The 27,126-nt window shown below is 33.6% G+C and overlaps 1 protein-coding gene across 1 annotated transcript; it reads right to left on the reverse strand.

The window, feature by feature from the left end:
• Window positions 1-1,141: 1,141 nt before the first annotated feature.
• Window positions 1,142-19,556, reverse strand: msps (msps cytoskeleton-associated protein 5). The gene is made up of 34 exons (XM_077428954.1): window positions 19,305-19,556; window positions 17,654-17,899; window positions 17,082-17,457; window positions 14,961-15,121; window positions 14,569-14,807; window positions 14,298-14,492; window positions 14,036-14,216; window positions 13,828-13,961; window positions 13,625-13,751; window positions 13,385-13,537; window positions 13,102-13,309; window positions 12,804-13,025; window positions 12,504-12,732; window positions 11,738-11,899; window positions 11,425-11,644; window positions 11,068-11,247; window positions 10,810-10,979; window positions 10,573-10,737; window positions 9,070-9,202; window positions 8,883-9,000; window positions 8,428-8,801; window positions 8,154-8,347; window positions 7,944-8,069; window positions 7,758-7,864; window positions 5,461-5,664; window positions 5,219-5,381; window positions 4,952-5,143; window positions 4,691-4,872; window positions 4,386-4,610; window positions 4,184-4,307; window positions 3,937-4,098; window positions 3,671-3,860; window positions 3,408-3,595; window positions 1,142-3,293 (listed from the first exon to the last, which is right to left on the reverse strand). Exons 2-34 carry the CDS (start codon window positions 17,853-17,855, stop codon window positions 3,201-3,203), a joined length of 6,099 nt encoding a protein of 2,032 aa, XP_077285080.1. The 5' UTR covers window positions 17,856-17,899; window positions 19,305-19,556; the 3' UTR covers window positions 1,142-3,200.
• Between the last annotated feature and the right edge of the window lie 7,570 nt (window positions 19,557-27,126).

Genomic DNA, 27,126 nt, shown 5'->3' on the forward strand with positions numbered 1-27,126 from the left:
AGAAAAATACGAAGGAAAAAACGTGGCACTTGGTGTAAAGACTGGTTTATGAAAAGAAAAACCTATTTTCATACTAACTTACTGAAGTGAATTGAAAATATATCCTTGTGCATAATTACCTCCGAATGAACGAAGAAACTTATTTGAATCTTTTGTTACTTGTCATACCTTTTATTAAAAAGCAGGATACGATCATGATAGAAGCTACATATAACAGCACACAATATATTTGACAGCAAGCTTAAGATTTCTTGCAAACGGTATATCTTATTTAAATAATTTCATTTAAGTTGGAAAATGAGTTTCTTGATCTTTCGAAAACTCAAATAAGAGGTAACGGCACCAAGGTACCGTTTCATATATGTATGTACTTCATTTCTACCAGAGCCAGAGCAACGAGATTCTTCAATTTCTTTCTTTTCCCTTTTATAACACTGAGCAACAAAAATAAATTACCAGAACTGAGACTAATCAATCCTTAATAGATTTGACCTAATGAATTCAAATATGACAATGAATTTGTTGGTTTTTATCTCGTTTGAGATATGGGCATTTAAATAACATCTGACTATTGATTCCAATACTTACTTTTGACACAGCAACACTAAATTTTGAATTAAATACTACAAAAACCCAAAATCGATCATAAATTGCGCATTTTTTTAAACGCTCATATCTCAAACGAGATAAAAACCAACAAATTCACTGTCATATTTGAATTCAGTAGGTCAAATCTAGTAAGGATTGATTAGTCTCCATTCTGATCATTTATTTTTGTAAAAATTGCGCATTTTTTAATCGGTTATATTCCATAAACGAGAAAAAAACCAACAAAAATCATTGTCATATTGGAACTCGGTGGATCCAAGCTTAGTAAAGATTGATTATTTTCTCGCAAATCTCTAATTTTCAGCAATCTCAAATTTCGCTGAATTGTATAAAATGCTGCAAATTTACAAATTTGACCATAGATGTCTCTGTGGATTGTATTTACCTCGAATAATACTTGTATCAAATGTAAAATGTTTCTGGCCAGGAAGGCGCATTGGGGTCACCTGTTAGGCATTCCTGGTATAAATAAATTACAAATACCGAGCGAAGCCGGGTGGAACTACTAGTATCGTATAAATAAAAGAAAATATACTTTGCAGTGAAATTAATCAACTAAATTATTTTTATTCAGATTAAAAATGGATACAGTAATAAGTTATTAAATATTAAAAGCATTATTAAAAAGAGTAGGTTTATGTATAAATCGGTGACTCAGATATATATGTATGTAAATCGGTGTGTACGTATATAATATGAATCTTAAAAAAACATGAAATACACACCGTAATGGGAAAATACTGAAAATTAACTTTTTGATTCAAAGGCACAAAATATACAAAGGTCGAAAAATAGAAGTCTACTTTTCCCTTTCTATTTGAGTAAATGTTTTAAACGGGAAAGATAACGACTCTTAAACCATACACTATGAGGTATTTTCAAAATACGCGCATCTACGAATGTCAATGAAATTGTAAAAAAAAATCATTAATTAAAAAGAACAGTATAAAAAGCATATGTATCTAAAATTCTGCGAAATTTAGTTATGAATTTATATACATATTTTATAATTAACTTCAATAAAAAAAAAAATATACCAAAAATTGAAAAATGTCATGGTTTATTTTGCAATACTTCAATCTCTAAAAACAAAAATAGTATTATTTCCTCTTAGTTACAACAACCTGGGCACTTTGAATTTCAGTTTGGACGCTAACTTCCATTGTATGCCTTGTAAAACTACACAAACGCATCAACAGACCAATATTGCCAAAGAGTCTGAGATATAACCATCTACAATTTAGAAACTTTCTCAATATAACAAGTTGTAAATAACGACTGAATTAATTTTATTTTTTTCTAAAACTTACACGCAAAGATCTAAATTAGATCACTCTCACACGGTGTTATCACACCATGAACATCCTTTAGAAGTACAATAATTTGGTATTCACTGGAATCTATCGATAATAACAAGTGTATATATATATATAGTGAACAAACATTATGGAACAATTTAAAGTATAAAGGGAAAAACACATAGATCGACAACAAACACAACATGATAATAGTAACTGGAACAGACAACGTATGCATATATATATAAAAATATGTAAACAAATTGAAATCAACATCTGTGGTGAGTGTATGATACATTTAAATTGTGCTATATATCATAATATATGAGTATATATGTAATTATAGTTATTACTAACATGAATACTATGATAACTTGATTCAAATGTCATCTACATATTTTGTGTATGTATCTTTTATTTATCGACATTGAAGTTTTGGTTAAATGTTTTATTTTTTTAGTAGTAGTATAAATTAGTATACGTTATTATTATTACAGTTCAAGCTCCGCAGTTCCGACAGTATTAAGTTTTCATATAAAATGGACTTTTACTTTTTTTTGGGTTAAGGCCGATAATGTTAGTTTACAGCTTTAAACATTCGAAAATACTCTTTCTTGTTTCGGCAATAAAAAAATTATATTATTTTTACCATCAATTTGGAATACATAAACATTTTAACTATAAATGCAATTTTTTCTGATCGAATGCATTACACGTGTATAAAACTATATTCAACTCTTCACTTTTTAAAGGCTTTAAAACTTCCATTTAAAATCATAAATAATAATTTTTCACATATTCGTCAAACAATTTCATGACAAATTTTCTTGGGATTACCCAACATGTTTATTATATAAAAAGCACTTTTAAATAAATAAAATTGATATCTCCGACAACATTGACATACAGACTCACAAGTTACTAAAATGTAGAATATGCGTAAAAAAGCATTATAAACCTAATATCAAGCATTAGACAATTTTTACACGATTAATACCCAGCACTATTACACATTTATTTTAAAATTCGCATTATATGGGGAATGGGGGGGGGGGGCAAACACCAAATTTCACTCGAAATTTACTAATGAGTAAATATTATATAAAAAAAATTGTATAAAATGCTCGATATAATAAATAAATAAAAAGTATTTGGGAACGTTTTTTTTCCTTTTTCACGAAATAACTATAATATTGTGTGCGAGGAGGGAATGAGATATAGGCCCATGATTGAAGGAATATTTTTCACCACGAAAATGATGAAGGAAACCACGTTGACTGTTGTTAAGGACTTTTATCTGTTTGCACTTTTAATTTGCTGAAGTTTTTGTCGCAGCACTTCCATGTGCGGTTGTCTTTGAGAAGTCTGTGAATGTAGCGTCGGTAACTGAAAAGTCACAAAATATATACAATGAATGATGAAACCAAAAGGAAAAATTAAACAAAATAATAAAATTTATTAATATTTAAGTTTTATAAATATATTATTTATAAAACTCACATCAAACTTGGGGTCAATATTATGTTTGGAGCTGTCTTCAATAGATTCGGCGAGAGTTCTGTTATCTATAATAGGCGTTCTAGGTTGAGAATTTGAAGCTGAATCTGATACCATTCCGGCTTTCGCTTGCAAAGCTCTCAGTCGCTCCAAGTGGTGCATGTGACCTTTATTTGGATCGACTTCAACATCTAAAAAGATCACCATTATATTATAATATCACATTAAAACATTAGGAGCGTAAAAGTTTTCTTGAAATATTTTACCGCTAGAAACGTTAGGAACAACAGGCATAGTTGCCAAGGGTAAAGAGGGTATTGAAATAGGCGGAGGGACATCGCCGCGCATGGTTCGTCTTTCTTCGGCTACTTCACGGAGTCCTCTTTCGATATACGTTCGGAATAGATTTGAAGCATCTTTCAAACACACCCATATATCAACTGTTGGATGGCGTTCCTAAACAAAAAAAATAAAACGTAATATTTTGAACAAAAGTGAAAAAGCCCTATACTTCCATTAATTAGAATCATACCCGTAAATCGTATAGTTGTCCTAGAGCTTCCTTGCAGTGTTCTCTTTCTCCAATTCTTTTAAGAATTTGTGACAATTCCTCATGTACCAATCTAGGCATTTTAATTGGATTGGGGTCAGCACTCTGTACATTTTCTTTCTTAGGCTCATCAACTTTCATAACCTATAAAAACAAACAGCATATGAAAAATTTAATTGCATCAATTTTTAAAAAAACCAAATTGCAGGCAATAAAATTTATACCATACCTTAAATAGTTTTAATAAATAGTGATGCAATTCGGAATCATTAAAGTCTGGTATCGATGCAACATGATTCATTATACTGCTTCCTTTTTTCTTCAAAATTGAATGCACTACTGTCTTTATAGTTCTACAATGAACGAAAACACGTTTAGTTGTCGAAATTTAAATCTATAAAATAGCCTAAAACAAATTATACGTGCAATACCTATATGGAGTATCGTTTAAATTAGAATTCTTTTTCCAATACGCACTCGGATACGCTTTGAAAAATAGATGCAATTTATAAAGCACCTGATCATAATTAATTGTATCGGGATCCCAATTCGGCATCATTTTCATAACTTTCCAGAGGCATTTCATTTCTAACTCTTGATACCTAACCGAGTTCGGATCTCCGGCGACAGAATTTTGCAATAACGTAACTAATGCACTAAAGAATAAAAAAAATATATATAAATACATTCAATAAAGAGCAATACTAATTCATAAACATTTACACAATCGACAAACCAGATGAGAGCGGTGTGATCGCTGCGATCGAGCATTTTAACACAAACACCATTTACAGCGCGAACCAAATTATCGTCTTCCTTTTCGAGGACACGGCTAACTAGCAGCCTCAACAATTGATCAATAAGAGCTCCAACAGTAGCAGTGGAAATATTTCTACCAGCAATTTTGCCTTCATAAAACTAAAAAAAATATATATATATACAAAATCAGAACATAGAACTAGAAGCGTAAAAGCAATTAAGGCTATAAAATCATTACCACATTGAGAACTGATATGAGATAGCTGTAAGCGCTGCAAAGTTCGTTTCGTTCGATCGTAAGACCGGGTCGTTGCAATCGTTTAAACTGCTCCACCATCGCTAGTAACAATTGTTCTTCATAGGGCGACATGAGATTGGCTCGATTGGATCGTAAAATACCCTCCATTTGCGACAAAGCAGTAATGGCGATCTGTAATTCGTACAAACATCGTTTTAAAATGCATCAACCAATCAAACACATTTCAAAAGAACAAATTATACATACACCGAGATTAGGATTGGTGACCGATTGAATAGTTCTCGCCAGGACATTGTCTTGATCGTAACGTTGCGGTTCGGAGAGCAAAAACGGCTGCATTGATTGCGGCATCATCGGTTGTTGCATAGGCTGCAAAGTCAGCCTCGACGGTGGCGACAAAGGCATCAAACTGATTCAAAATAAAAAATCACACATTAATAATTTGACACGAATAAAAACAAGAAAAGTTGTTGTAAAATATTTTATACTTTGTTACTGGTCTAGCAGAAGCCAGAGGATACGTTCCGGATACTGTGGATGGCGTAGCAGTGGGTTCATCAAGGAAAGCAAGATCGATCTCTTGTATTGCCGGTTTCTTGGCAACAATCTTTTCAGATTCAATTGCAGCTAATATATGAGGATCTAAACCAAATATACCACTGACAGGGCGCGGAAGTGGTTCAGGTTGCATTCTGTAATTTCAAAAGGATTACAATTAAAAACAAAAATCTTTCATACTAAAATATGAGAGTTAATAATGCACTAATAAACAATAAGTTGTTAAACTAGTCAAAATTACACATACACATTACAAATAAATAATATTATAGAAAATATCTAATATAAACTACAAGAATATTTACAATCGTTGTATAACGTTAGACATTGTATAATGTACAGTACATCACAAAATATAGTGCTAAATCCGTTATAAAATCGTGTGACTATTTGTTATGCAATTAGTTTCCATCACCGACTGACACACGAGGACTGACATTTGACTCCACGCGATGCGAAATCGACTGCTACGGACGGGTGAGAGCTACAGCGCTACACAAATAAAGGGACGAAACGAAATTTAACTAATTGTAAGTATCTCCCAAAACAAAAAGATAATCAAATCAAAGAATAACAGAACAGACAAATACAATCATTGAGTTACAATTCGTCTGATCCATCCGTTAGCTCGGAGGGGTTCGAGCGATCGCCAGCTTTAGAAGCGACAAAACTGGTGGCAGAGGCGCATTTCTTTAGAGGAGCGATAAAGGTAGTGTCGCAAACGTTTTCCTCTATGATATCGCCGCAACTTCTAGATTCGTACACGATCGTAGAGTCGACGGTTGGTGAGGGAGAAGCAACTCTCAAAGGTGTTATTTTTTTTGCTTCGCCAAAACTTTTTCTTCTCATCGGAGTCACGCTCTTCTTTTTTGCACTTCCGCTACTGCATTAAGGCACACAAGCGGAATACAAACGAATTCCATTGAAAAAGCTTACTATATACATATGTACATACATACTCGATTATTATTATTTGAATTAAAAAAAAGCATTCAAAATACAGCAATGCATTTTTAAATTAAAAATTAAATAAAGAAAAAACAGAAAAAGCAAGCTTTGGAAATGTACACTCCCGGTCATAAATTTAAGACCAGAGCTATGGCTAATTTTAAAAGTTTCGTAAGCCTTTATTGACGAAATCGGTGTCAATTTGTTGCAGACATGCTTAAATATAATTTGAACAAAAAAAAGAGGTGTTATCCCATTGGATTGTTTTTTTTATAGTTCAAAATGGGTTCAAAGACGCTGCTTGGTGGTGGGTACATAATGGTATTTGGAATGTTTATCGAGAGCTGGAAATGGAAATTTGACGGTATTTTATGAAAAGGGTACCTGAAGGCAGTGGTGTCACCCTAATGGTTTCATTGGGTTTCCAGAAACCCGTTGTTAAAAATCAAGTTTCCAGAAACCCATTGGAAATCTAAAAATTCAAATAATTTTTGTCAAAAATTATACAAATCTTGAAAATTGTTTTCGACGGTTACAACTTTGAAAAGGTCACAGTTGATTTCATAGCAGGTAAAGAGAAAATACCTTTTTTTTCGAAATGTATATGTATATATAAATTGAAAAAAAAATTGGAAACCCGTTGTTCCAAAATTAGGGTGACACCACTGCCTGAATACTGAAGGTTTAAAACGAATCAATTTTTGCCACGCGGCCTGGAGTGGTCTCAGTTTTATCTTTCAGCAAGATAATGACCCGTAATACACGTCAAAACTTTATAAGGACTTATTATGACAAGAAAAAAAAAGTGTTTTGAAAAATATGATTTGGCCACCTCAATCATCCAATCTAAAACCGTTCATTTTTGTGGGACCAGTTGAAACATCCGGATACAATGTACAAAATCGAGAAATGAATTTGGAATCATCTGAAATAATCCTAAAAGTCCATACCTACCATTATAATTCAAAATTTTATTAATAGAATCCCCAAAATTATATACAGCAGTCATTTCAAGTGAAGGTGGTTGTTTTGATGAAAGTTATGTTTGATGTTTTTGTTTTTTACTATTTTGTTTTAAATAAGTTTTAAAATGTGTTTTGTTATTGTAATAGATATATTATTTCTGAATATACATATATAACTGCGTTTTTTTTTATAAATTGGCACAAAATTGTAGAAGTCATGTTCAAAAAACGCTCTGGTCTTAAACTTATGACCGGAAGTGTACATACATATAGGCTTTAAATAAGTTTTTATATAATTGAAATAATCAACATACCTAGTAGGAGGTGGAAGATAGTCGTTTGCACTTTCATCCTCATCGTCGTCATAATCATTCGGAGGATTTTGGTCTACATTATTCGTCACTTGTTTTACGTCTTTGGCCTGATAAAATGACACAAAATCATTCAAGTAAAAATTTCTCCTCTTAACATTATAATAAAAAAAAATACGAATCGTTTACCTCTACTTGATTTGGCCGCACGGTTGGAGCAGACGTGAACAACATCGTTTTTCTATTTGCCGAGTCTTTGGATTTAGCTGCTCTTTTGATTCTCTCTTCCAGAAGCGAATGATCTTTATCGGATATCTATGCAGGTAAACAAAAAGGTAAGACTACAATAAAAACGATGCACACTAATGAAAACTCATACAAATACTGATGAAAACTCACTTGACCAATCATTTTATAAATTCTCTCTCCTTCTAGATAGTATGCTTGCACGACGCAATTCAAAGCTGCATTCCTAACAGAATTATCTCTGTCGGAGATTTGTTTCGCGACTTCTTTAAGAGCAGCAGCTGGCGATGGAATACAAATAGAAACCCCAAAGCTTTCTATTAACAAACCGAGTACTTCCAAACATTCTAAAATACAAACGTAAATTTAATTCCACAAACTTTACAAAAATAAATAATTAAAAGCTCTTTATTGAAAATCAATCAACCTGTGCGCTGTCGAGCATTTTTCGATTTAAGACCTTCCATAAGATAACCGAACAATTTGCTAGCCGAATAAACAATACAGATTTGTTTGAGAAGAGATTTCACTCCATTTCTAACAGTATCTTTGGGATCTCCAACTTTTAATACTAAATAAGGAATGAAACATTGTGCTTCATATTCTGCCAATTGATAGTTTTCTGCTATGAGAAATGTGAACACAGCGTTGAGATAGTCTAATCCTTTGAGAAGAACTGACGGATTTGTGTCAAAAAATCGCAAAGTCAACCACTTAAACACAAGATCCAAGTTCGAGACTAGAGCTGGTCCATTATCAGGTAAATCTTCAATCAAAGACTCAATCGCTTTGATGTGATACCTGCAAACATTTATTTAATGTAAATGTGAATTATATATGTATAATAAATTTGAATTAATTTCAATATTTAAAATTACTTACCTAAAATCAGCATGGAACATATTAGAAATGAGATTCTTGTTAACACCGGCAGTGGTCATTTGATCTTTGAGAAGATCGAAAAATTCTTCACGTGGCGTTACGAAATTCCACTTCAACACTGATAACAATGAAATTAAATCAGCAAAAAAGATCATTTGATTATTACAATAAAAATGCACACACATACCTTTAAGTTTTTGATCGTCTATTATTCGCTGATGTTTGACGTTGTTTATGGGCAAGAGCGGTACAAAACTTTCGACATCATCGTCTTTATTTTTAGAACGTGTGGAAGTAGCAGAGGCTGATTTGACCAAGCCCTAAATAAATAAATAAAATATTTAAATAATAATTTCTATATAAACTTGTATTACAAATATAGTCTAGTGCAGTGCTTCTCAATTACTTTCATGTCACGACCCCCTACATATGAAAGAATTAATTCCCGGCCCCTAAAAATTTGGCAGTAATTATTACATTACATTTTTTGTGCTGAATATACACATATTTATATTCAGCACAAAATTATAGGAATCACACATGAAACAATTTAATGCGATAGATGAGGTCGCATGTTTTTACATACCAAATCGATATCGGTTTCAATGTCAGAAATGCTAACTCGCAAAGCATCTTCCAAAGTCTCTGTGGAAAGGCATGACCTTTGCTTATTTTTTAATATAGTAATGACGAAAATGCTGTTTCGTATAGGTACGTAGTCGCGAAAGGAATGAGTTACCACGACTTCTTTTCCAATAGCAGGATATTCTTGCTGTCGCCTTAACCAAAATTCTGAAATACTTTTTTCATTAAATTCCACTTCAAGCAAATTATCTGATCCGATATCGATCAATTCTTCTTGTGCTGTCCACGTAATATGATCATATTTTATTTAAGGACTTGGCAAATGGTGTTCTTATCCAATTGTTCCTTTCATCCTCAATCAAGTTTAGGAAATATTTTTTTAAAAAAATAGTATCGATTCGGCCATGTGATCAAGTATAACATTTTTCACTGAAGTCGACAGAGATATTTCATTATTCGTGAGAAAATCATTCAAATACGAAAACATCTCCGTGCATCCTTGACTAATACCTTTTGACCACAAAGAAAGCTTTTGTTGGAAAGTTTTCATATAATGTGTTATTATTTAACAGACTTAAATACATACATTCTAAATAATTAATGTGGAAATATATTCATAAATGAATATTTGTACTTTCTACTGAATATTTTCGCGGCCCCCGCGAGAAATCCTACGGCCCCCCAGGGGGTCGCGACCCCCAATTTGGGAAGCACTGGTCTAGTGGTTAGCGTATAATGCTAACAACTGAGGGGTCATGTTCGATACTTGACCGGGTGTTGCTTGCCAGACTTTGGATATACACATGTACTATATATGATGATCGTTTCCTATAAGAATGAACCAATTTATCTATTTCTCTTACCAAATTGGCTACCTTCCGCCATTTGACACCATTATTCGGATTTAATTTAAACTTTTCAATAATAATATTGTAATATTATAAATTTATATATAGTAGATATGTACAAATATGGCCATAGGTGTCGCCTTGAGGTAGCCCGTAATGGCACCACGGTAAATATAATTTTTTTTAAATAAAATCAAAAAATACTACATCATTTTTCGCATTGAAATCTGATTTAACAATAATAATATAAAACACACCTTAGTCGGTTTAGCGCTGCTGGCTTTCGGTTGACCTCCACCTTGAGATTTTCCCTGAGGACCAGATTTAATAGATTTACTATCTGCAGATTTCGGCAAAGGTTGTATGGGTAAATTCGGCCGCGCTTTGTCCAGCGCAGTTTGAACGACAGATTTAGAACCGGGCTAGAAAAGAAAATGTAATTAGACAACAACAAAAATATATATACACGATTAATAAAATTTTTAAAAAAATACCTTCAATTTTTCTGCTTGGCGTACCATCGCATCAGGACCTAAATGAATCATAAATCCAAGAACAGCATCACTGGCCCCCTTTCTCACTTCCAAACCACGATCTTCTAAGGCGGCATACAATAACGGCACACAAACGGACAATTCTTCACGTGGAATAGACTTAGCGGGTACTAAAGCATACATAATAATAAAACCAATATAAAGACAATCGATATCATATTCATGTGTAAATATAAACAAAACAAATGAAAATAATACCGTTAGGTACTTTTTCAGCTAACCACGTCCATAGTTCGGTTCGAAGAATAGGACTGCCCGTTTTGAGAGCGTCAAACACCATTTCACCTTCAAACACCGACGGAACACCACATTGTGTCACCCATTCGTTGATACACTGCAATGCCGCTGAACGAATCCACGTTTTCGAGTCTCCGAGTCCTGTATAAGTGATATACATACAATAGTATTTTTAGTCTAATCATCACACACAAATGGATGAAAATATATGTAATATTAGTCAATATAATATAATATTATAATAATGAACCGTATTAGTGTGACTAATGAGTTAACGATTGCAAACACAGCAAGTGCTCTAGGTACATTATATTTTACCTTGAAAGAAACCGGGGAAGAATGTCCGGACATGACCTCTCGCTTTTGGTCCCATCGCTGAAGCTAACAATTCGCATATTTGAAACGTAAGTTGACCGATCTTCGAATTGGAATCTACCAAGCGATGGGCGAGAGCTTGAGGCAACTCGCCAATGCTTGGCTTAATTGTTTGAGCGTTGCTTATGATGTTTTTCACCTTTTCGAGTGCCTCATTACGAACCTGAATATATAGCACACAAAATTTAGTGCAAAGCTCCCATATACATATGTAGATATACGAGATTTATTTACTTATTTATTAGTATGCACTAACCTTCCAATTTTTATCATTCATTTCGGTAATGAGAGCTTCGGTGATGAGCGGGTTAATATCGACGCGTGGGCGTACATCCTGCATCGGTGTAGAATTTTCGTCCTCGAATTGCTCATCTCCGTTGCACTCAATCTCGTCGCCCATCGAACCCTTGCTAGCAGACTTGAAACACAAAAAGAAAAATAATTGTCAATCATACAAATATAATGTAATATGACAAGTTCAACACATCATCATGCCTTTATTTGATTTTCCACAAAAAATTTAATATAGTCTTATATAATTCGGATTGTGATAATTGCCAATTTACAAAAAATAATTATTACACACCAACATAACAAAAATTTTCATTTACAAACATCACTATAAACCGTCTGTTACTTTTCTATACAAGAAAGCTTAACTTCTACAACACCAAATGGACGTTCTGTAAATATTTTCGCACAAGTTTTATACATAAATACAATGCAATGAAGGAATCAATCACCTCCAAAAACGGATCGGTCTTCTTGCATTCATAACCTACTCCAGAAATTAACCCGTACGATTATAAGCGTTTAACCTTTTGACGCAAATTGAATTTGTTATTCAAACAGACACCCTAAAATACGAAATCGGACAAATGCACACAGTATATGTATTTAATTAACATTTTAATAGAAAAAATTCGAAATAGAAAAATAAAACCACTAAAAAAACAAACCAAAATTTTCATACTGCAAAAAGTGTAAAAAAAAAAAGAAAACAATTTGTAAACATTATTAACCTTTTTGAGTCCTCTAGTAGGAGCAGGGGGTTTCTGATCTCCATTCTTCTCAATCTCTTGCTTCATTTGTGGTTTTAAAGGAACTTTAACGGCATCCAAATGATTGAACAACGCCGAACCCGTATATCTGTATAAAGTTTGTAAGAATGACATTGCAGAAGTTCGTATAGCTGGATTTGTAGCAGCTAAAGCTTTTTTCACGTGACCCAACACAATTTTAATATTGAAGCTGAAACGTAAACAATGCACACATAAAAAAACCGCATACACATATAATACTTTTATTTAAAAATCACTTACACCATGCCAAATTCTAAAAGAGCCGACGCTGCCCAATCGAGAATTTCAGTTTGTACGCGAGGACTCTTCTGCTTATCCAAGGCGTACTCTAACGCTTGACTCGCTACATAATCCAAGCTTGTGGCTTCACTTAGAGCAGTCAAAGCCTCACCAGCCACCTGGGAGCACTTTGGATCGGACATTTTCTCTACGACGTCACTTAAAATATGATCAACAGAAACCCTACGGAAAGAACACCAACCATTAAATCAACAGTGGCTTAAAAATACACGTATTTAATTTTAATAAACGCCCTTACGTCGAAACGGGAAAAGACGAAGCTATAACTTTAACAGTTTCCAATCGTAATTTGAGAGATTGGATATTATTATCTTTCAACCCTGGCTTTTTGTTTAAAATTTTGAATAATACTTGAGAGGTCACGTCGGCCGTTGTCCAACCACCGATTGTGTCGGAGAAATTTTGAACGGCTTCCAATCGCACTTTCCAATTTGCATCCGTAATATCTGTTAAATCAAATATATAAAATATATATTTTTATTTAAATTACTACACATTACAGATGTGTCTTCGGCAATTACCATTTAAAAATGTAGGACCCATCAACTCTTCAGCTTTCATATCGGCGTCTTCCTGACTAATTTCACGTTCTTGAAATTCGTCAGACTTATCTGTCGTCCTTGAAGATGAATCGGACGCTGCAGGCTTTTTGGCACCAACTTTCTTAGCAGCAGCTGGAATGCAAAATGACATGTTCAAAAATGCAACTACATGGGATCATATTTCATTACCAGAATATCAACAAAAATTATAATAATCACCAGTAGTTGGCCTTTTAACAGGCTTTGCTTGACTAGAGCCTCCTCGTACAGCATCTGATTTCGTTTCAGGGGCAGTTTTGGGTCTAACTTCTTTTTTAGGTCCGGTAACTTTTACCAATATTACAGCCTAAACAAACAAAAATCATTAGTACAAATTAACATTAGTCATTAATAAATTGATTTTGAAAAACGAAAATAAATACCTTTTCACAACATTCCTTTATTTTTTGTTCTTTGAGATTATCCAATTTACCGATGAAAGGTGAAATATTTTTTTCTCCGACTAATTTAGTGGCAGTGCCTAATGCTTCGGCAGCATGATCTCTAACATTTGGATCTACAATATGCAATTTGTATTATATACAATTACATACATAAGTAAAATTATTAAATAAAAATCTAATGATATACCTGCGCTTTCTAACACAGTGAGAAAAGCCGGAACGTATAGTTTTAACAATTTTTTCGTCAATGCTGCAGGTTGTGTTTTAGTTATCGCACGTGTGAAGAATGCTGCCGTTTCAGCTTTAACAGCTGGATTTTTATTTCCCAACGCTTCGACAACATCTTCTGCTATAGCTTCGATTGTCGTCTAATATGAAAACAACAAAAAAAACAGATATAAAACCCTGCATTATACACTCGACAAATAACAATGGGAGTATTTCCTCACACAAAGATACATCGCATCCACAGCTTCCCGAAGCGCAGCGACGACATTCGATTTCTTTTCTTTGAATTTATCGAGAGCACACGGCAAAAGAACCGCGGCATAAGTTTGAAAACGTTTCTTTAAGCCGGTCGCCATCAGACAAATGCAACGGCCAGCCAAAGCGACGAGTAATACATTGGAGTCCTTCGATATAACCTGAAATCAGAGAATTGACATTGTATTATATTGGGTTTATATGATTTAAAAAATTAATTCTTCGTTGAACATTAACCTTTTTCATAGCTCTGGCTACATCTCCATAATCGCCTTGCTCTAACTTGGGTGCAGCCTTTAATAACGCTTCTAGTGCGTCCAACGCTTCTTTTCTATCTTGCCACTTTTTGGCTTCTAATTTTTCATAGAAGTCCTTTGGAAGTTTAGATAAAATGTCAACAGGATCCATCATCTCGTATGGATCTACGTCGGGCGCAGCCTCGTCCTCTTCAGCTTCTTCTGCGTCACCTGCTTCGTCTGAATAATCACAAATTGACAGGAAAAACTTCAGAAAAACACTCTCGAACAAACCATATATCAGAAATTATTTGAATGAAATTTTGTTTTTTTTTTTATTTATTTATGATTCAAATCAATAAATTAATAAATTTTAAATGTATTTATATCTACTTGAATCTCCTTGGGCAGACATTGTAGCTTTTGGTTGGTGAGATCTCAAGTACCGTTCAGGTACTGCTTTTGGTCCACCTTCAGCAAATGCATCTCTGAGTTCTTGTAATACGACAGCTTGTAGCTGACTTATATGTGGCTCGAGTGCAACTCCGATCCACCTAATAATAAAATATTCAATTTTAAATAAGTGAATATATGTATGTATTCAAGACGCAAAAAAGGACTATCGTATTTTAAAAAACCAAAATACTTATATATGTTACAGTCCCAGTGTTCACCCCGGTTTATTCTTTGAATATACTAGTTTTTTTTATAAACAAACCAATCCGGGCAGTTAGTGTATGTATATATTACAGTTGAAGTGTATTTTCATTCGTAATATATTCCAACTGGCGGTTTAGGTCATTCACATTCGAATAAAATTCAACTATTAAATTATATCTTATATTACTATTAAATTGTAGCGAAAATACACTTTCAACAATGTGCGCTAGTTGTAATATAACAGTTGAGTTTCGACAGCTCTGATGTCTTTACGAATGCTCAAGAATTCAATAATGCGTTAATATTTTAGATATTACGAATAAAACTAATGAGTACCATATTACGATAAATTTAAGAATTATGTTCAAAATAAAAATGTGACTTTCCAACTCGTGTAAAATAATTGTGTAAAAAAAAACGTTTTTTTACGCTATTTTAATAATTCCGTGAGTGATGTATCTGTGATTGTAATGTCCGTGAGTGATTTATCTGTGAGTATAATGGCCGTGAGTGAAATTTCGTGTGCGTAACGCCGTTGAGTGTAAAGTCCGTGAGTGATTTGTCGTGACACCATTCCAACTAGTCAAAATATATTACAACTATGTAGATGATACACTTCAACTGTAACATAAACAAAAGAGAAACTGACAAATGAACTAGTTTGTTCATGTACAAAGTATTAGGCATAAGTATTCTCAATCGTTTATCTCATCCTCTATATATGCATGATTACCCTGGGTTGCAATATTTTTAATATTAGTGAAAACGGTAAAGATAGCTTTTGACTTTGTAAGCACTTAACTTAATACTAAACCCAATAATTCATGTTTGAACCAACTAGTATATTCATGAAGGAACCGGGGTGATATTTTATGGAATACTATGAAATTTGAGAAGTAGTGTTATGTTTATAAATTTCATTTTTTTTTCTATTTTATCATCACGTTATTCGATAATCGAAAATTTTAATAGTTGAGGATCTACTGTAGCATTACATTCTGTATGTACCAATCCATCGATGAGTCGAGAGTGTAATAATAATAAATCTACGCTATAGCCCCTCTTATGCGGATGACTGCCATAGACGTCATGTTCTAAATGCCAGTAGCGCGCACGGCGTGCATAGTGGTCATAAACATTGCACGAGAACTAGAGCCTTATATTACATCTATTTTAACTGTTTTAAGGTTCAACCATTTATTTTGCCATATAATAGATTTACTTAGCACATTAACCCTTTGCCCATGACCAAATATGTCGATTGACACCTGAAGTATTTTTTTTAAATAGTGAATTACGTTTGAAGTACTTTGTTTACCGTGTAAACACAGTACAGTAAGTCTCACTATTAGGGATCCCAAGTCCGAATATTCGAATACTTTTTATACGAACTTATCTTTTTATTTTCAATCTACAGTACATTTAGTTCTATTTGATGTTCCGGATAATGGTTCTCTTAAAACTTTAATAATATCTTCAACTTCTTAAAACTACAAATAAATAATTTAAAGCTACTACTCGATATTCGAATATATTCCAATATATTCGAATATTTGGGATCCCTAATCACTATTCTCGCTACTGGCATTTTACGCATGACGTCTATAGCGGTCATCCACGGGAAAAGGGTTAAGAGTTCATCATATAATCATCAACTAAATTGTCGACGCAGGCAAAGGCTTAAAAGGCAAAGTTGGCAAGTTATTCAAAACTATAACATAATATACAGGTTCTTCTCATCACGATTACGGTTCGTTTGAAGAGATTATTTGAAAATGCTCTCCAAGCTATGTTATTCATAAGCATATTGGGGATATTAAACAATTTTTTCCAATATATGTAATATATACAAACCTATGCATTTCAACGACTAAAGCTTTCCCCTCAGTCCGAACGTCTTTATCACGATCGGTTAACATTGTGGGAATTTTCTTAACGAGCAATTTGATACTGATAACTTTGTTTCCGAATTGTCTGAGTGCGGTGGTTATAGTCGATATGCAAGCCGACACGATCTTTGGGTTCTTATGATCCATTCCCTTCATCAACTCCTCTTGTGTGGCTTCGTGCTTCTCAATCTCAAAGTACATCAAAATCACTTGCAATGCCAATTCTTTGGTTTTCGTTTTGGGCGCGGCGATACACTTTGTCACGATTCCGGACATGACTTCGCCGACAGTCTTACCGGCGAATCCACAGTTCTCGATGAAGGCCAACGCTGCCTCCAAACCTAAAATTACAACCATTAAGAATACCAATTAATCCACGACACAACACACCTCAAGCGCAACGTGTCATACAATGGAATAGTCACGCTCTGAAGAATAAAGAGTAAGACAATACGACTTTGTAAAATTAGCGCGCCGACTTAGATCTGCACTGTGACATGTATTCATGCGTAAATTAGAATTGGGTCATGTGGATACCTTTTTCTTGGGCGAGGGCGTTACTGTCGGCTACGAATTTTTTGATCAAGCCCAAGTATTTGTTCCACTCGGGTGATTTGTCATCGTCTATCTGTTTGAACAGTTTAGCGGCATTTTCGTATCCCGCTACTCTGGCTTTCCACAATTTGTGGACGCACATCTCCTCGGTGGGCAGATTGTTATACTCCGTGTCGTCCTCCATGTTTCAGGCTGTTCTTGTGCGTTAATTCCTAAATATCAGCCAGCCTAAAAAACAATACGATAAGGATATTAATCATAATATAACACATGACTTAAATATAACAAAAATGTTACGAAATAGTACAGTAGACGTTACAAAATCGTTTTATATATTGCACATTAAAAGATAAGTTTTTTTAAGGTGACTGAAACAGTGGTATATTTCATTTATAATTGTTATATAAAATTACTTTCAAATTCTTATAATTGATTATGCTTTTGGGTTATTAAAATGATAGTTCCAGTACTACAATAATGGCCTTTTTTAATTACATATTTTTCCTGATATATTTTTCTAAATATATTTGGAAAAATCGATATATCTGAATATGAGATGTCGATATATCTGTGGTGCAAATTTTGAGGGGAATTTTATGATAAAATTATTTTAATTTGTATTAAAATATCTTATTAATGAGACCATATGATTTATATTCCACCTCAGGCTCCGATTAGTTCCATGTTAAAAAGTGTAATCTTTATTATTTATATTTGTTTTATTTCTGTCTTGGAAATGTGATTTTAAAATAAACAAAATGTGATATATACTAAAAAAACATTGAAATTTTCTAGAACCCAATGAAAATTGTATGGAAATAAATGATTCATTATGCTATTTTGCTTTGTGGTTAACATTTTAGGAATTTCTTGCATATCAAGCATTAAATTATAAGATTAGTTACAATTACTATGGTTGATTTGATACAATGCAATGCTTCCAGATATATAACATCATCTTAAAAATCGTTCATCGACGGAATACTTTGTACGACCTGCCTTTTAAATACATGTAGAATAAAATAAGAAATATAAATATTTTATAAGACACCAAATACTAATGCAAAAAAGAAGCGATTAATCGTTCTTTTGAAAGTATGTAATACTATGATTAAACCTGGTGTGATTATTTAATCGGTTTTGTTAAGAACGACGATATGTAGAAGGATCGGTTGTTTATTGGAAAAATAGAACACCTAATTAAAGTTAGGTGGGTAAATTAGTAGAGACAAAAGTGTACCAATCAAATGTGAGTCACGCAAAAAATAGTAATATAATCAAAGTGGATGCTGATTGGCCGAAAGGATATCGCGGCTCTCCCATTGGTCGATTCGAATTTGACGATATATTTAAAATAAAAATTAATCAATACAAAGTGACAGTTGGTGCACGTCGACCCACGACCGTCGCGATCAATGAACGATCCTGGCGTCGAAACTGACATCTCGTGCGACGAATGCGAGTCTGCGAGACGAAAATATTTCAGAAATGTCACGTCGGATTTAGATTCAAGTCGGAGGAGCGACGGACGGGGCGGAAAGGGGCGGAGGGTCGGGTCGGGGGTGTTTTGGTGGCGGTGGCGGTGGTAGGGGTTGGGGTTGGGGTTGGGGGGGTTGGGGTTCGAGAGAGTCACCTGGGGGCGGCGTCCCGACGAGGAATGGGGGCGCGGGCGCGGGCGCGGGCGCAGCAATCGAAGGCCGACCGGCTCTGGCAGATGCGAAGGCGAAGGCGAAGGCGAAGGCAGTTGCAGCCGCAACCGAGAACCGTCCGCAGTCAGGGCTGCCACGGCACTGCCGATAAACACCAAACAAACCGCCAACGGACGTCGAATTCGCGAACACGCTCTTTCCTAACTACGTCGTTTCAATTTTCCTACACACAACTCGTAATTATTCAATTCAAATAATCGCCCATTGAATTTTAAACGATGCGCAGTATTTCATTGAAACCAATCACATAAATACCAATCAGAATTGCCGAAAATGATTGTAGATTGATTGAAATGAGATCGCTCATACGGTTGCCACCCCTAAATCGACGGCAATCCAAAGATTTTTAGTACAAATAAAAAAAAAGTTTTTTAAAAACATACCTCTTCTATAATTTGTATATAAAATTATTATTTTGAATAAAAACACCAATAATTTTTTTTTACTATCGCCATCTATGTATGTTATAATTAATAAACAAACGTCAAATAGAATGTCGGCGGGCAAATTACAAATGCGTCTTACACGATATATTTGCACCATCGTAATGGCGGAGGCTCCATTTACTTATATTTATGACCAAAATGAGCAATATGACAAAGTATGAAAGCGATCGGATAAGAGGCAAACTTTTTCCTGAATTGTAATCGTAAGTAAAACGTAAAAGAGGTGTGTAATAATCGTATGTGAAACGTAAAGGAGGTATGTAAAAAGGACAAATATCGTTTTTAAGGTATATATTAATTGTTTTTTACACTATCACTTAAATTTAAAATTATATTTTTAGTACTTGTTCATTACTAAAATTGGGATTTAACTCTCGAAAATCGCTTATAATCATTGAAATAGAATACTTATAATATTACGCTTCGCTGCGACATCACGTTTCAACAATATGTCAACAGATGTCTCAAGTGGTATAATAAATATTAACAGATGTTGTTAATCAGTATTCGCGAGCAAGCATACATATTTGACGTTCATAAACGAAGATATGTATGTCTTGAGGGGGTCACGTCCATCAAGCTTAGTTTGAGCTGCCAGGCGTCCCGGTATTCCGGGTTTGTCCCGGTTTCAAGCCCTTCGTCCCGAAAGAATCTTTCGGGACAGTCAAATGCCCCAGTTTTAGATAGCTGCTTATTGACTTTTCATTGTTCAGAAATACCGACCCCCGGCAGTTATGAAACTGCAAGAAATGCACGAATCTCAATCTCCCTGTAGATCCACATCCATGGTTAAAAAAGCAAGAAAAGCGAGATTAAGAAAATATATTTTTTTTTCAATCTTCTTTGGCAATATGTATTTAATTTCATTTAATATTAAATTGACTAAATAAACTGGGAAAAAGAAAGGAAATACTAGTTTATAAAAGGAAGGATCTTTAATGTAATTTGTTAAGCTTTTTACAAACTTTTTATTATTCTTGTAATATCTGTGCCTGGAGGGGGGGGGGGAATACAATTAAAATGTCCCGGTTTGGATGTCAATAAATCTGACAGCCCTATACAAAGGGAAACTTTGACGCGCAGTGTCGCGCCAGTCATAGTGCGTTCTATCTCATACAATTTCATACAAACTATATTTGGCCGCGTCGCTCCGCTGCAGTGCAGTGCTGCCTAGTGCGGTCAAGCCTAAAGCCTACCATACACGAGAAGGCCAAACTGAACAGGCCGAACTGAATCCGTTGGCCTGAGCAGACGCGTGGACACACACGGTGCAATCGCGTCAGTTCTAATTGATCTATCGCAAGGGGTGAACGCGCATATGGATGCGGCATTTACTTTGATACCACTATACCAGAATTTATTAAGCCTTTTAAGGTCTGACCGCACTATACGGCCGTCGACTGCTGCAGCACGACACAACACGCCAAAGTTGATACAAAAGGCAACTCTGTCGCGTGACGCGTAGTGCGTTATATCTCATACAATTTCATACAAACAATATTTGGCCGCACGCTGCCGTTCGTGTCGCAGACGCATAGTGCGGTCAAATTAGTTCAAAGTTACTCAATGTTTACACTTTTAGTTCAAATGTACTCAATGTAGACATACACATTTATAAATACAGACTTTCACGAGGTATAAAATGTTTTGGAATACTCGTAAACCGATTCATGATATTATAAACCAAAATACATTTTGACCTTGAAAGCATTAAACCAATAGCATGCTGTGTCATATATACTTTTTTAAATACGTACAGTTCTACATTCATTTCAAATACGTTCAGTACTTCGGAATACTGTGACCAAGAGAACATTGAGAATTTCTTATGAGACTTGCTCGGCGTTATGGAACCCGAATGGTAGGAATTACCTTAATAAATGTAAAAAGAATGAAAAACTTGATAAGATTGCTTCCTTCAATATCATAACCTTGAGATAATATTGAAATACTAGAATTACGATCCGCATCGATAGTATAATATTCCCCAGTAATCTCACTCTTTCATACCGTGTGCAAGGATGCCAGCATCCTCCATACACCGAGCGTCCGTATCGAATGTATTGAAAGGTTTCTATTTGATTACTAAATAGTCGAATACATCGCCATCATGTTATTTAACGCGGAGATTTTTCATATATAAATAAAAGCTTTTAAAATCCGGAGTAAAATTTTTATGTAAAAATTAAATGCATATTACAATAAATTGTGTCAACAACTTTAAAAATGTCACTACGTTCGCACATATTGGGACACAAGGTAAATGGGTATATATAGTATATTTAATTTATCGACGTAAGCAATCAAAAGGAAATTCCCATTTGATAATTTTTTTTATTTGATCTCAATCATGTAAAAATCAAGCTGATTTGGCATATTATTTTGAAATTAATCGATTTTCATGCATTAAAATATTTAGATACGTCACCAAAATACATATAAAGTTCAAAGTTTTTACGTTATACTCATATGAATTTATACTTATTAATTGGTGTATTATATATATGTATGTATTGTACATACAATTCAAAAAGTATTGTATGTACAAATGAAAGAAAGAATCTAACTCATTATATTTATTTATGGAGTTCAAAAATGCTTTTATGGATGAAAACATATTTTTTCATAAAGTTCTCATATTAGTTGAAACTATTTATATAAATAATGTATGCATTAAAAATTCTCCTATTAAATGCTTTTCACCCTCAAAATGATTTCTAAACAATTCACGTGTACATTTTGTGTATTTCGTCACGTTAAGTGCGAAGTAATCCACTTGTGTCACATGTTTTTCTTTATTGTATGGGATATGTTGTATATGTAGATACAAAATAGATATAAAGAAAAACACTGTATGTATGTAATAGAATTTAACAATTTAGTTAATTTAGTTGACGAAAACAAAATAATTTTTATACGAAGAACCTTATACCAGCCTTTCAGTATGCAATTATTTATGAATAAAATTTAATGGATAAGCTGATGGAAAATATAGTACTATTTTAAAAATCAAGTGATACTAGATTGTATATGTTATTGATTTGACTTAATTGTTTCACGTATGTGCACATACATATAATAAATAGAAGCAGATGGATAGATAAGTTAGATAATGAAAAAATATGTATATATTTACATACATGCATATACATATGTACATACATATCATGTATAGAGAATAAATAATAAGTTATCTATTGACGTTTTGTAAATGTATAAACAAAGATAAGAAAATTGCAAGCAAATATGTTGTAAGTATTTCAATAATATATTTTAATGAATAATTAAGAATGTAATAGAAATAATAAAAAGAAAAATATATTCACAAAAAAAAAAAAAATTATATGTCGGTTTTTGATTTCTTTTTACCGTCTATTTTCAAATTTTAATCGCCACCTGTAGCTTAGGAATCTTTTAAATATAAATAAGGCATAATTTGTATTATATGAGAGTACATATGTACATTCAGTTCATAAATGAAACATGTATAAATACGTACGTGCAATACATACATACATAAATATGTATTTTAACTATGTAGAATTATAAAATTGAAGTTTGCAGGCTTCCTCGTTGTAGTGAAACTCATACAAGTTCGATATTTCGATATCGGAATGAAAATTATTATTCACTTAAAATTTTTACCATCTTATCCCGTTGTTAATTGTTTACAAACATAATTGGATTTGGATACAAAAGATAAATATTTTTTCATTGAAAAAATGTATAACTGAATAAATTTATTCTTTACAATAAATTTTCGTTCGTAATACAATAATTATAATTTATTTTTTTATATTTGAATTTAATTTTAATATAATAATAATAGTTTTAATTTTAATATTTAATTTCAATTTTTTAATTTAATTTTTATTTCGATATTTTGTACGCTACTGGTTTCAAAAGTTGGCATTAGGTGCCATTCGTTGGCCTGGTGTGTACGCACCATAACACAAATCGTAATTTATAGGCACGCGCGCGCTCATAATATAACAAGTGCGCGCAATACACGTTCACCAATCCAGCCCGTTCGAAATGATGAAGTGTGTGTGTGTGTGTATTTTCACCTGTTGCTCCGCCCGATATCACATCCACACCCCTCCCCCGCACTTACCCACTACCACGCTTCTTACGGCGAGCGTTATCTCAGACACACAGACAGAATAGCGCTATTATGTTTCATTTCTTTTTTATTTTTTCATACATATATACAAATATACTAGGAAGGCCTAACAGGCCCAATGCACCTTCCTGGTCAATTACAAACAATGCAGCATTTATTACATAAGTCGCTGAATTACGAGACAGTGAAAACTCGAAATTAACGAGACATCTATGAATTTGAACATACATTTTTATCGTAAATTAATCATAGTTTATTTTATTTTTACATATTAGCCACAGTGACATTACAGAGAGCTCCAACACGTCACTGTGGCCAGACATTCAATTATCACAATATAATTATAATATCACAATGATATAATAATAAAAACATCACATTTAAAATTGTTAAAAACAACTATTGGCGTTCCTCAACAACCACTCAACCAGATTAGCATAGTTTATATTGAAGAGGTCAATTTCACCAGCAATCCTTTTGAGCAGATATATCGTCCTAGATATAGGAGCCATTGTCAACATATTTGTGCGAGCCACAGGAGGAACATACAAATCATGATTCCTCAGGTCCATGAATTTACTAGGTGCATAAAACCTAAATTCATTAAGAACCTGACGATTGTGTATTATCCCATTCAACAGTTTAAAAAAGTGCCTTCCCAGAAACATAACCCGACGAGACTCCAATGAGTTGAAACCCAACGCCCCTAATAGGAATGCACTAGGATATAGCCAAGGATAATAACCATACAGTTTCATATAAAGATATCCGAGAAACCGTTTTTGGATTCTCTCAATCTTCAATGAATGAGTCATATATGTATGTATGTAGGTAGGACTCCATATAATAATCATATAGTGGTGACATAGTCGGTAAGAAGGTTTTTAGTCATTTTTTTTCGTCCAAGACACTATTATATTTCGTACAAGGCACTAGTTCATTAAATTTTCAAGATTTGTATAATTTTTGACAAAAAATCATATGATTTTTTCATAGAAGTAGAATGCATAGAATCGCTCTCAGCCTCCAAAAATGTCGCTACAAAAACTTTGCGCGGCAGAATTTGTTCATTTTTTGCTAAACTTCGTCTCTCTCTCTCTTGTCTCTCTTCTGACTTTCCGTCTCTCTCTTTGATGGCTCGCTTTTAGACGAAACTTTTGTTAACAATGACCATTCTATGCATTCTACTTCTATGGATTTTTTAGATTAAATAACGGGTTTCCGGAAACCCATGGAAACTATCAGGGTGACAGCATTGGGTGATTCTAAAGTTTATCCTGCCATTTCAACCCAAGTGGCCGACGACTGACAGTATCAGTGATAAGCGGCAAGCGGATAAAGGCGAGAGTTGTGATGAGTTCGAAGTTGCAGCGTGAGCGGGGCGCAGGGAAATTAGTCACCTGTGTGTAGGTGTCAGCTGGTGTGCGTGCACTGACTATAGTTTGTATGTATGCACGTGACTAGTGAGTAGTGTTATGGTGCGTACGAACTAAACCAACGAATGGTCTCTGGGCCAACTTTTTAAACCAGTAGCGTAAAAAAAATCGAAATAAAAATTAAATTTAAAAATTGAAATTAAATATCAAAATTAAAACTATTATTATTATATTAAAATTAAATTCAAATATCAAAATAAAATTATAATCATTATATTAAAATTAAAATAAAATATTGAAAGTTAAAACAGAACATGCCAAATTTAAATAAATTTTCGAGATTGACCTAAAATTAGATCATCAACAATCACATACAGGTAATCCTTGACTTAAGATGTTTTGACTTACGCACCTTAACTATTTGAAGATACGCACTAAGATCGAAAAAAAATCAAAGAATTATTATTTTTACTTCCCCGTAAAGCACAGTTACTGAGAATATATCATGTATTAGTATGGGTGATCCAACGATTGTCGCCAAGCCATTGCGTTGTCGGTACATCAATCGAAATTTTTTTAGTCTTCAATTGTTTCTCTCGTCGAAATAAATCAAGTAATTAAATCATTTCAGACATAAAATTTATCGGATAATGTGTGATTATTAATTTTATTTCGACGAAAGAAAAAAAAACCCTTTGACCAATCACCGACAACCGACACCGCGGTTTTTTGTCAAATGTGTTTTTATCGATCATCGACGGCCGAAATACAGTAACATATCGTGACGATTTTTAAGAAATAATAACAAGATTTTTTTTCGCTCGTAAGCAGAGAAATTATAATATTTCTCTGGTTTTAAATGCGTATCGTCGTAATTCAAAACATCAACGATGATCTAATTTTAGCTCAATCTCGTTCTTTAGCTTAATTTTGATATTTAATTTCAATTTTTTAATTTAATTTTTATTTCAATATTTTGTACGCTACTGGTTTTATTATGCTGGTTAAAAAAGTTGGCCCAAAATCGTCGTTGGTTTAGTCCGTACGCAGCATAATGGTGCTTACGGATTAAACCAACAACGATTATGAATCGAATGATATACGTCGAAATATGATTTTTATAAGTGGAATTTTATTTAATTCTCATATAAAGACAATTTAATATATTATACCTATTAATTCAATTCAGATTCGTGTAAATACGAGTTAATAATAGTACGAGATGTTAACTCGCAATTTTACCAATTTAAAATTCAGCACATTTCCAATTAACCCTTTTAAACGAAAACAAAAAATAATGTGGCTAGAACACTAACTATCCCAATAAACATGTTTCAACAGAAAAATCTCAATATAAAATAGTATTAACAGTGGGAAAAAATCCCAAGTGAAAATACGTACTTTTGACTTTTGATTTGAACTGGACCACTCCTTAGAGAGATTTGAAAGCTGAAAAGTACAAGATTCCAATATTCATTTCGAACAACACCAAAATATAGATAAATCGCGCGATTTAAAAAACACATATATCTCCGAATCCCGAGAAAATCAAAATTTTTTATTACCAGATTCGTGTTTACTGGACATAGATCTACAAGAAAAGTCATATCTCGTCTCTGAACCATTTTTCGTGTCGAACAGGGTAATAGTTTTAATTTTGATATTTAATTTCAATTTTTAAATTTAATTTTTATTTCGATATTTTGTACGCTACTGGTTTTAAAAGTTAGCCTGTGGGCCGTTCGTTGGCTTGGTGCGTACGCACCACAAGTGCTAGTGCTAGTGCTAGTTTAGTGAATAC

Source organism: Arctopsyche grandis, chromosome 4 (assembly GCF_051622035.1).
Source record: "Arctopsyche grandis isolate Sample6627 chromosome 4, ASM5162203v2, whole genome shotgun sequence".
Classification (NCBI taxonomy): Eukaryota; Metazoa; Arthropoda; class Insecta; order Trichoptera; family Hydropsychidae; genus Arctopsyche; species Arctopsyche grandis.

Excerpts from the sequence above, each read along its gene's own strand:
- msps (XM_077428954.1), bottom strand. The coding sequence starts at position 17,855 with ATGGAGGACGACACGGAGTATAACAATCTGCCCACCGAGGAGATGTGC. Across the intron at positions 9,203-10,572 it reads GCAGCGCTAAACCGACTAAG|GGCTTGGTCAAATCAGCCTC; the intron begins GTGTGTTTTATA and ends TTATTTATTTAG. Across the intron at positions 9,001-9,069 it reads AGACGATCAAAAACTTAAAG|TGTTGAAGTGGAATTTCGTA; the intron begins GTATGTGTGTGC and ends CATTGTTATCAG.